The 12505-nt window shown below is 42.6% G+C and overlaps 1 protein-coding gene across 2 annotated transcripts in view; it reads left to right on the forward strand.

Moving 5' to 3' along the window:
• The window catches only part of LOC110173790 (sodium- and chloride-dependent transporter XTRP3), a 35075-nt gene that overhangs the window by 9513 nt on the left and 13057 nt on the right, over positions 1-12505 (forward strand). The window contains exons 3-6 of one of the 2 annotated variants that reach the window (XM_055164065.1): positions 3822-3913; positions 4752-4979; positions 11166-11276; positions 12363-12393. In XM_055164065.1, coding sequence (XP_055020040.1) covers positions 3822-3913; positions 4752-4979; positions 11166-11276; positions 12363-12393 — 462 coding nt within the window. The remainder of the gene's footprint in view (positions 1-3821; positions 3914-4751; positions 4980-11165; positions 11277-12362; positions 12394-12505) is intronic. The other variant, XM_055164066.1, reaches the window with a different exon arrangement.

Genomic DNA, 12505 nt, shown 5'->3' on the forward strand with positions numbered 1-12505 from the left:
TTTTATTTTCATCGTGGGATCAGAATCGGTATCAAGTATCGAGTTTGAAATTTTAGTGCCGTGACAAAACTTCCTCGTCATAAACTGTGTGATTTTAGGCTGAGACTTTATTGATCCATAAGGGAAATAAGTCGGTCACAGCAGCTCAGTCATCACATTTTATTACAATAACAAAGGTTAAAAATATAAAACTGATCATAAACGTCTAAATGAGCAGCAATAAAAAAATGCAAGACAAAAGAAGAGCAAGACAAATAAAATACAAATAAAAATAGCAAGACAAAAAAAATAAAAAATAGCAAGATAAAAAAAAATAAAAATAGCAGGACAAAAAAAAATAAAAATAGCAAGACAAAAATAAAAATAAAAAATAGCAAGACAAAAATAAAAAAAAAAAAAAATAGCAAGACAAAAAAAATAAAATAAAAAATAGCAAGACAAAAAAAAATTAAAATAGCAAGACAAAAAATAAAAAATAAAAAATAGCAAGACAAAAAAAGCAAACAAAAATAAAATAAAAATAGTGTGACAAAAAAAAAAAGCAAGACAAAAACAAATTAAAAATCATAGCAAAACAAAAAAAATAGCAAGACAAATAAAATACAAAAAAAAATAGCAAGACAAAAAAAAATAGACAGACAAAAAAATAATAATAATAGCAAGACAAAAATAATAGCAAGATGAAAAAAATAGCAAGTCAAAAAAATAAAAATAGCAAGACAAAAAAAATAAATAAAAACAGCAAGACAAAAAAATAAAAAATAGCAAGACAAAAAAAATTAAAAATAGCAAGACAAAAAAAATAGCAAGACATTAAAAAAATAGCAAGCCAAAAAATAAAATAAAAATAGCGCGACAAAAAAAAAACATAAAAATAGCAAGACAAAAAAAATTAAAAAGTAGCGCCACAAATTTTTTTAAAAAGCAAGACAAAAACAAATTAAAAATCATAGCAAAACAAAAAAAAATAGCAAGACAAATAAAAAAAAATAAAAAAAAATAGCAAGACAAAAAAATTTAAATAACAAGACAAAAAAATAGTAAGGTGATAAAAAAAATAACAAGACAAACGGTAGAGGTTTTTAGCTCTTTCTCATGGTGTGAAAAAAACAAACAAAAACAAATCCTGTGCATAATAACAGACCCACTAAAAATGAAATTTAGGCTGTAAACGGTTGAATCACGTTTTTGAAGTTAATTATGCAAATAAAATATGCACATGTCATTAGCGTCTTTCGGTGACAGTGACGCACGTATCGCAAATTTTTTATATTTTGCTGAAGATTGTTGAAGATTTTAGGGCTTTTTTAAAACACTTGGACATTTGTTGAGCTCTGAAAATCTGACACAAACTCATTTAGAGACGCCCACAGAGTTCAGCTCCAGTCAAATGAAGCTCATCGAGGTCTGCGTACTCTGGTGTGTGTGTGTGTGTGTGTGCGTGTGTGTGTGTGTGTGTGCGTGTGCGTGTGTGTCGTGTGTGTGTGCGTGCGTGCGTGTGTGTGTGTGTGTGCGTGCGTGTGTGTGTGTGTGTGTGCGTGCGTGCGTGTGTGTGTGTGTGTGTGCGTGCGTGTGTGCGTGTGTGCGTGTGTGCGTGTGTGTGTGTGTGTGTGTGCGTGTGTGTGTGTGTGCGTGTGTGTGCGTGTGTGTGTGTGTGTGTGTGTGTGTGTGTGTGTGCGTGTGTGCGTGCGTGTGTGTGTGTGTGTGTGTGTGTGCGTGCGTGTGTGTGTGTGTGTGTGTGTGTGTGTGCGTGTGTGTGTGTATGTGTGTGTGTGTGTGTGTGTGTGTGTGCATGTGTGTGTGTGTGTGTGTGTGTGTGTGTGTGTGTGTGTGTGTGTGTGTGTGTGTTGTGTGTGTGTGTGTGTGTGTGTGTGTGTGTGTGTGTGTGTGTGTGTGTGTGTGTGTGTGTGTGTCGTGTGCGTGTGTGTGTGCGTGTGTGTGCGTGTGTGTGTGTGTGTGTGTGTGTGTGTGCGTGTGTGTGTGTGTGTGTGTGTGTGTGTGTGTGTGTGCGTGTGTGTGTGTGTGTGTGTGTGTGTGTGTGTGCGTGCGTGTGTGTGTGTGTGTGTGTGTGTGTGTGTGCGTGTGTGTGTGTGAATGTGTGGTGGTTCCTTGTCGTAAATCGTTCGAGTGCCTCAAGGTGAAAAGCGCTGTATAAAAATGTGACCATTTACCTTTTACAGTCTGGTTCACACGCACACAAACTGACCTGAGTCCATAACAAGTTTTACTGCCGTTTTCAGTGAATAAAACTCTACTTTGTGAGATTTGTTCATTGACATTTCCTTTGTTTGGTGAATGGTGCAACATGAAACGACGAGGTCCTATCGACTCGACTGAACTTTGTCTCCGTGTTATTGTGTCCAAATATGTGGAGTATCTGGAGACTCTCTTATGTAAAAATGTGGAGTCTAGTCAATAATTGTCAGGGGCACAAAAATGCAGCACAAATCTTCAGGTTAAAGTCCCTTTAATGGACAACAACAACGTCTGTGTGGTTACATAACGCAGCAGAGGGATTCTGTCTTAGTTCGTTTGTGCTGACGAGACTTTTCCCTGGTGCTGGTTTCAGTATAGAAACTCTAACGGCCCGTTTCTCTACTTTGGATTTTTGTTAGAATGATGAGTTTTTAAGAGCTTCTCAGACCGGAACGGAGTTTTGTCGTGACTGTAAAGAGAAAAGTTGTGGCAAAGGTGCGAGGAAAGGACGAAGCGGCAGGAATCGAACCAACAAGGTCGGCAAAGTAGTGGCCACGACATCGTGTAACAGCAACGACCGTACAAACTGTAAATTATAGTCAGACTGGTTAAAAGAATTTGAGGACCATATTTTTCCAGTTTTGCTGAGCAAGATTTTTGTAAGAATTTTTGTGAGGAATTTTGCGTTGCCCACCGCCGCCGCTCCCCACGGGCAACGCCAGAGAAATGGAGAGTTCAGCCCCTCGCAAGGAGTTGGGTTCCAGCGTCTGAGCTGCACGTGGAGATGAGGTCGACTGTATCTAGTCTGTAACACTCAGCCTCCCACACAAGCTCGAGGTCCTCCCCCCGGCGAGGTGACACTTCACATGTCCCCAGAGCCAGTCTCCATGTCCGGTCGCTGAGGCCCCCACCTTCGACCACTGCTCAGATTTCCACACACTGACCCCCCATGGATCCTCCCGCGGGTGATGGGTGCACAGGAGGACGGCCCCATGTTGCTCCTCCTGCTCGGTCGGGCTCCAGGGGGAAAGTCTCGACCACCAGACACCAAAGACCTGACTCCAGAGTCGGGTCCCGCTGACGCTGATCCGGGCGACATAACTGGACATAACTGTGTTCATCATAAAAGGTTTCTGAACCTCTCTTAGTCTGACCCGTCCCCCAGACCTGTTACAATATTTGTGTTGACCTGAGTTAAAACAAGAGACACAGACTCGGTGTCCAGTCTGGTCATGTAGAAGAGCCACAGTCTGTACATGATGTTACACTGAGAATCTGCAGAAACTACATCATGTTCAGTCGTGTAGATCTGTCAGAAGAGTCTGTGACGTCACCACAGCTCAGCTCCAGTCAAATGAAGCTCATGAGGTCGGCAGTTACAGGAGCTGAGTTCAGTATCAGGAACAGGAATTTATGTAGAGACACAACAGTGAAATAAAAACCTCAGGATCATGTAGAGCAGGTTAACACGAACAATTTAACACCAAAATGACGAGTCTCAGAGCAGCAGGTCCAGAGAGACGAGGATGTTGTGCTTCATGTTCACTTCATGTCATGAACCCAGCGGCTCATGGGTTCGTTTTGTTTACTGTCTGTGTTTTTAACTCTCCTGGTGTCGTGTGCAGGTTTGGCCAGTGTGGTGACGTCGCTCTACGTCTGCCTCTACTACAACATCATCAACGGCTGGAGCTTCTGGTACCTCTTCCACTCTTTCCAGGTGAACACCTGCCAAACACCTGCCAAACTCCTGCCAAACTCCTGCCAAACACCTGCCAAACTCCTGCCAAACACCTGCCAAACTCCTGCCAAACACCTGCACCACACCGACTCAGTGCGATCAGGACTTGGTGCTTTTTATTTTTTAAGTAGAAGTTTACTGGGTCATTTTGCAGCCAAACAAAACAAAACAAACACAGACTCCAGCCTCATGGATGATGAGTAAAAGGTTCAGGCTGAAGTAAAAATTCTTCTAACACTAAATCCTGTTAAACAACGACAGAAAAGCAGCGTCCTCGGTCTTAGTCCTGGTTTGTATTTACAGTTTCACTTATGACTCACTCTATGTATAAGAGACAAAATATAAATTAAAACAAACCAAATTTAATGCATAATTCATTCATTCTATATCTTTATACTCTTTTTTTTTAAGGCTTTTACAGTGTTAGACTTTTTTTTTAAATCATCACTCAGATTGTTCTACACACTCGCCCCTCGAACACAAACACAAACACTTTTTTTTCTTAATTTTTCCTGGTTCGGTGAATAGAACCTGTGGTCAAACTTTAGCATAGTTTTTCATCAGTTAAAGGTCCAATATTACAACAAACAGACTCTTCTGACCTATGTTCAATATGTTCATATTTTTAATGCATTATTTTTTTGTAATTAATTCATCGTAATTCACCTGTTAATGTCCCTCGCCCACAAAACCCGTCATGTTAATATTGAACATCATTGAACCTCGTGGTGCTTCACGAACCTCGTGGTGCTTCACGAACCTCGTGGTGCTTCATGAACCTCGTGGTGCTTCACGAACCTCGTGGTGCTGTCTGTAGGCCGTCCTTCCCTGGTCCACCTGTCCTCTCTCAGCCAATCGGACGGAGCCTCTGGAGGAGTGCCGCGTGGCCACGCCCACTCAGTACTTCTTCTACCGAGAGACTCTGAACATCTCGCCGTCCATCGAGACCAACGGAGGCCTCCACATGGGACAGGCCCTGTGCCTCCTGCTCGCCTGGGTCATGACCTACCTCTTCATCATCCACGGAGTCAAGTCCACCGGCAAGGTACGACTCGAGCCCCGTGTTCACGCCGACGTACACGCCCACTGCGACGGACACGCCCACTGTGACCTACACACTGTGACCTACACACTGTGACCTACACACTGTGACATACACACTGTGACCTGTGACACACTGTGACGTACACACTGTGACCTACACACTGTACACACTGTGACCTACACACTGTGACCTACACACTGTGACCTACACACTGTGACCTACACATTGTGACCTACACACTGTGACGTACACACTGTGACCTACACACTGTGACCTACACACTGTGACCTACACACTGTGACGTACACACTGTGACCTACACACTGTGACCTACACACTGTGACCTACACACTGTGACGTACACACTGTGACACACACTGTGACACACACTGTGACACACACTGTGACACACACTGTGACACACACTGTGACTGTGACCACACACTGTGACGTACACTGTGACGTACACACTGTGACGTACACACTGTTGTGACACACTGTTTGTGACGTGACGTACACACTGTACTGTACGTGACACTTGACGTACACACTGTGAGTGACTGTGACACACGGTGACTTTGCAACTCAGATTTTATTTTCTTAATGTTTGACACTTGTAGGTTTGGGCAGAGTCGCGTCGTCATTTTGGTCCAAATGTAAAAACTCTGCTCCAGAGTGAAGTGCAGCTCCACAGGAGGAGGACACAACATGTGGTGTTTTGTCGTCTTGATGTTTACGGCCATGTCAACTCTGGACACTAGAAATGCAGCGATATTTGATATAATATTGAATCGTTGGGTACTGGCGTCACGATTCGATACTCGTGTTTGTTTGATACTCGTGTCCCTCCGTGCGCTTTGTGTCGTCATTTATTTTGATCTAAAGCAGTGCTTCTCAAATAGTGGGGCGCGCCCCCCGGGCGCGAGGCTCCGTCAAGGGGGGCGCGTTTGACCTCGGGGAGCATGCTTTTTTATTTTTTTATTTAGATTTTTTTTTTTACTGTCTTAAGGGCCGTTCACACCAAAGCGTCAAAAAACGCCTTGTCGCTTCTATTTGGAGCCTTTGCATGTGAGTTTAGACGCCCCCGACGCGCATCTTTGACGCCGTGGACGAACGGGACAAAAATACTTGACGCGCGTCCGTTGCCCTGGAAACAAGAGCCCGGTCCCGCTCTTTTCCCGAAACAATGTCAGACCAGACTGAGAGAGTGTTTTTATGACATAAAACATCAACGGAGGAGATCGGGTCGACGACTTGGGTGTTTATATATTTTACTACTCCGCTAATGACACTGGATCAGTCCCGTCTAGTCTAGGTCCTGGTCTAGTCTAGTCTCGGTCTAGTCTCGGTCTAGTCCTCGGTCTAGTCTCGGTCTAGTCTCGGTCTAGTCCTTGTTTAGTCTAGTCTCGGTCTAGTCCTCTAGTCTAGTCTCGGTCTAGTCTCGGTCTAGGTCCTCGGTCTAGTCTAGTCCGGTCTAGTCCTCTCTCGTCTTAGTCAGTCTCGGTCTAGTCTCGGTCTAGTCTCTCCTTAGTCTCGGTCTAGTCTCGGTCTAGTCCGGTCTAGTCCGTCTTGTCCGGTCTAGTAGTAGTCCGTCCTTATTCTCCGTTCATGTTTGTGGTTCTCGTTCTGGTTCTCGGGTTTTTCTTCTCCTGATAATAACGTCGCTGCGTCTCTGGATACTCGTCCCTGATTGGTTGACGCGGCGCGTCTGACGCGAAAAGTTCAGCATTTTCAACTTCTTGACGCTGACGCCTTGGACGCGCGTCTTGGCCGCTGACGCCAAAAACGCTGAAGACGCGCTGCGCTGACGCCAGATTCGCGCCGCGCTGACGCCGAAAACGCGCCGCAAAAACGCAGGACGCTCTAGTCGCGCGTCCACATAGACTTTACATAGAAAGTGGACGCTTTGACGCTTTGGTCTGAACGGGCCTTTAGAATAAAGTGCAATTGCACTTCCACTACATTAGGGGGCAGAGCGCTCTCATTGGCAGAGTGTGCGCAGGGAGCATTCGCTCGGTGGTGTAGGAGTTTTGTTTGCACTGAGCATGCACGCTTTGCACACAGCACAGAGTTTGAGTATGAAGTGTAGACACGAAGTGTAGCAGACCCTCAAGTGACACCATGGAAAAATATTTAACAGGGATGAGAAGACAGACGGAGAGAGACGGAGATAAAGAGACAAACGAAAATCTCCCGAAAGCTAAGACGAGGAAATATGACGAAGCGTATGTAGCGCTTGGCTTCACTGTGACTACGGTGGGAGACGAGGAAAGACCGGTGTGTTACTGCGTCTAAAAATGTTGGCAGCCGACAGCATGAAGCCCAATAAATTAAGGCGTCACTTAAATACATTACACCCCGATCACTCTGATAAGCCGCTTGAGATTTTTCAGCGAAAACGTGCCGAATATTGCCGACAATCATCCCGCTTTGTGACTGCTACTTCAGTAAACCAGCAAGCGTTGTTGGCGTCATATAAGGTGGCAGTGTCACGCACAGGTGCACTTATAACTAGTTTATAGACAAATGATACTATTTATAGTCACGCGGGGGGGGGGGCATGACAGAAAATAATTGAGAAGCACTGATCTAAAGGGACCAAAAGGTTAAAACAGCTCCATAGGGACTTACACATGAAATATTCTATGGATCCTTCAATGTTCCGAAGTGCAGTTTTAACTTTCCATTTCTGTCTGGATTCATGCAGGAGATGTGTCACCTCTAGAAAGTTCCATATAGGAGCTTTAAATATGTGAATAATTAACTGAGAGAAAAGCTCTGTAAGCACAAACTCAGACTGAAGTCCTGCTGTGGTCCGGAACATAACACCTGACACACGACGAGTGTACAGAACATGACACACGACGAGTGTACAGAACATGACACACGACGAGTGTACAGAACATGACACACGACGAGTGTACAGAACATGACACACGACGAATGTACAGAACATGACACACGACGAGTGTACAGAACATGACACACGACGAGTGTACAGAACATGACACACGACGAATGTACAGAACATGACACACGACGAGTGTACAGAACATGACACACGACGAGTGTACTGAACATGACACACGAACATGTGTACAGAACATGACACACGACGAGTGTACAGAACATGACACACGACGAGTGTACAGAACATGACACACGACGAGTGTACAGAACATGACACACGACGAGTGTACAGAACATGACACACGACGAGTGTACAGAACATGACACACGACGAGTGTACAGAACATGACACACGACGAGTGTACAGAACATGACACACGACGAGTGTACAGAACATGACACACGACGAGTGTACAGAACATGACACACGACGAGTGTACAGAACATGACACACGACGAGTGTACAGAACATGACACACGACGAGTGTACAGAACATGACACACGACGAATGTACAGAACATGACACACGACGAATGTACAGAACATGACACACGACGAGTGTACAGAACATGACACACGACGAGTGTACAGAACATGACACACGACGAGTGTACAGAACATGACACACGACGAGTGTACAGAACATGACACACGACGAATGTACAGAACATGACACACGACGAGTGTACAGAACATGACACACGACGCACAAACTGAACACTGCACCAGAGGAAGTGTGGACAATGACAGTGACGGAAAAATATAAAGACTCTCACAATTATGTGTTTAGTTACAGCCAGTGTCGGGAGTAACAGATTACATGTACTGGAGTTATGTAATCAGAGTACAAATTATTAATAACTGTATTCAGTTACATTTACTGTTTCAGTGAGTGGTAATTGGATTACAGTTACTTTGTTGAAATTCCACTGATTCCCGGAAACTCAACCAGGTCTAAACTAGATCTCAACCAGGTCTAAACCAGGTCTAAACCAGGTCTAAACTAGGTCGTCTAAAACCAGGACTAAAACAGGACTAAACTAGGAATAAATCAGGACTAAAAGCAGGTCTAAACAAGATCTAAACTAGGTCTAAACCAGGTCTAAACCAGGTCTAAAACAGGATTTAACAGGTCTAAATCCTGCTGTGTGGACGTGTTTCTTCATTTTCTATCAATAATATTTTTAATTTGGTTCAGTAAAGTTTGGGCTTTTTATTTTCTTTTATCAGACAAAACTTCTTATGTGAAGATTTCCTCGTCTTTGTTTCTCTACAGTAAATCAAATAATCCAAAGTATTCAGATTACATTACTCACTTTAAGTAATTTAATGGATTATGTTACAAACGACATTCTGGTGTGTGTAATCTGTAATCTGTATTACATTTTAAAAGTAAACTTCCCAACACTGGTTACAGAGCGTTGACCTGCAGTAAAATGTGTTTTGTGACATGTTTCCCTTCACAGGCCGTCAGAGTAGTTTATATATATATATATATATATATATATATATATATATATATATATATATATTATTATTTTTTTTTTTTTAATAGGGACAGTGTATATTAATGAACATCTACAACACTGCAGAGTAAATATGACAGATTATACCAAGAATGCTCATTTTCATCTGTCGTCCCTCAGCAGGAAACACCACAGATTAAACAGAAAAAACAAAAATAAGTGACAGTTTTATACTAAAAGTGTCCACAAGTCTGGTTTTCCTTTAAAAGTGTCAATAGTTGGAGTTTCTCTTGTTGACAGTGGCAAACTGTTCTAAAGTTTTGTGCCTCTGACTGAGACACAGTTTGTCTGAATGTGTTGCGTCTTTGTGGAGCTCACAGTTCCCACTGACACACTTTACTTTAATAAAATCCAGTAATGGAGGGGGGCAAGTCCCTGCAAAACTTTACAGATAAAACATCCATATTTAAAATCAACAAAATTATTAAAATTAAGCAGATTCTACTAGTCTAAAATAGTGCAGTGGTGAAATGAGAGGTTTCTTGTCCAATATTTTTATGGCTTTTTAAAAAGTGATTCAATGGGTTTGATGGAGAATACTGTGAGTACTGTAAGTACTGTGAGTACTGTAAGTACTGTGAGTACTGTAAGTACTGTGAGTATTGTGAGTACTATAAGTACTGTGAGTATTGTGAGTACTGTAAGTACTGTGAGTACTGTAGTACTGTAGTACTGTGTACTGTAGTACTGTGAGTAGTACTGTGAGTACTGTGTAGTAGTACTGTACTGTAGTACTGTGAGTACTGTGAGTACTGTACTTAGTTGTGAGTACTGTGTACTGTAAGTACTGTAAGTACTGTGAGTACTGTAAGTACTGTGAGTATTGTGAGTACTGTGACTGTAGTACTGTAGTAAGTACTGTAAGTACTGTATAAGTACTGTAACTGTGAGTACTGTAAGTACAGTACTGTAGTACTGTAAGTACTGTAGTACTGTAGTACTGTGAGTACTGTACTGTAGTACTGTACTGTGAGTACTGTGAGTACTGTAAGTGCTGAGTACTGTAAGTACTGTGAGTACTGTGAGTTGTGAGTACTGTGTCTGAATACTTGGAATACTTTTCTATCGAGGTCAGTTTAAATTATTGTATAAAACACAACATGAGACTCACAGCTCCTCACCACATGAGCTGGGTTCTGTTTTTATCATTAATTTTGTGCAGTTTGGAACCTAAATTGTGTGATCAAGTTCTGCAGTGTATTTCTAAAGATGTGTGTGTGTGTGTGTGTTTGGGTTTGTGTGTGCGTGTGTGTATGACTACCTGAGCCATTACAGTATAATATGTTTGATGGAGTTGTTTTTGTTGGAGACGGTGTCGTCAGACTTGTGTGTGTTTCTTTCTTCACTCGTGCTCTTTGTTCTGTGGCTCCAGATCATCTGACTTCTGTTTATTCAGCTGAAAACTGTTTGGTTTAAGCACTTTCCACTTAATAAGGATTGTGCTTTTTACACACACAAAGGTGTAATGAGCTTTTGTGACATTTTAGAGTCACTCCCCCAGCGTCGCCCAGAAGAGTCACAGCAGAACTGTTTAACAAGATCTGCACCATCCTGGAGTTTTTATTTCTCTGTTTTGTCCTTAAAAAAATCCAGTTCTTAGTCTGTAAATCTGCTCCAAAGTCACTTGTGTATCTGCTCCCCTCGATGAGCTTCATTTGACTGGAGCTGAACTCTCTCAGTTTTCTTCTTTTACACTTCTGTTTGAATCTTGGTGCTTGACTCACAGCTGTTCCCTGTCGCCCCCTGCAGGTGGTTTACTTCACTGCCACTTTCCCGTACGTCGTTCTGACCATTTACCTGATCCGCGGCCTCACGCTGCACGGAGCCTTCAACGGCGTCACCTTCATGTTCACACCTAAGGTAAGGCTTCAGCTACATGTTCACACCTAAGGTAATACATCGCCTTTATGTTTACACCTAAGGTAATGCATCATCTACATGTTCACATCTAATGTAATGCATCATCTACATGTTAACACCTAAGGTAAGGCTTTGTTTACATGTTCACACCTAAGGTAAGGCATCATCTACATGTTCACACTTAAGGTAATACACCATATACATGTTCACACCTAAGGTAAGACTTCACCTACATGTTAACACCTAAGGTAGGGCTTCGTTTACATGTTCACACTTAAGGTAATACACCATCTACATGTTCATACCTAAGGTAAGGCTTCATTTACATGTTCACACCTAAGGTAATGTTACATATACATGGTAACACCTAAGGTAATGCATCATCTACGTGTTCACACCTAAGGTAAGGCTTCATCTACATGTTCACACCTAAGGTAATACATCACCTTCATGTTCACACCTAAGGTCATCATCTACATGTGACAGTGCCTCCACCATCATGTTTTAGACCATTAGTTTAAAGTGAAAGTAAAACTGTAGCTTCAGTGAGTTTGTTTTCAGCAGGTTGTGGCTCTGGTCAGGACTTGGGCGGCAGAGCGCAGGGTTTACCAAACTGTTACTGTGTCCTTAGGCAAGGCACTTAAACCACCTTCTCTAATATGAAAGTGGAGTTTGTGTGTGCTGAGGGTCAGATGGCGCAGACTGGCAGTCTTGCTTCCATGAGTCGACCCCAGGGCAGCTGTGGCTTCAACAGTAGCAGTATAAAACAGTGGTCTCCTTTTTTGCCCCACGGACCAGTTTAACGTCAGACAATAAATGAAACGACCAACACAAAAACTGTGGTATTTTGTAAAAACGTTTTCAAAGACGTCGTTTTTATTCATTTTGCAGCTGTGGGTTTAATATTAGAGTTAATGTAACACGAGTCTAGAATGAGGCGAGAGCGAGGATCTGTTAAAAAAACTGGAGGTGTTGCTGCTTCCTGTGAAACTCACTGAAACTTCAGCAGAAAAAATCCCCTGGACCGAGACAAGATTTTTCTCATAGAGGAAATGTGATCACAAACTGCTCGTGTTCGTCTGACAGGGATCTTCAAAAATGTCAGATTTGTTGGCGATTTTTTCCTATTTTTAGATCACAAACTTTTTCTCAGCTCAAAATTCTTCAGTTGTCTTAAAAAACTCTTTACAATCGTTCGCTCCGGCTCCACTCTGCTCCTCTCGCTCTGA

The sequence above is a fragment of the Boleophthalmus pectinirostris genome, unplaced genomic scaffold (assembly GCF_026225935.1).
Source record: "Boleophthalmus pectinirostris isolate CB_2022bp ecotype Guang Dong unplaced genomic scaffold, ASM2622593v1 HiC_scaffold_6, whole genome shotgun sequence".
In the NCBI taxonomy this organism is placed as follows: Eukaryota; Metazoa; Chordata; class Actinopteri; order Gobiiformes; family Gobiidae; genus Boleophthalmus; species Boleophthalmus pectinirostris.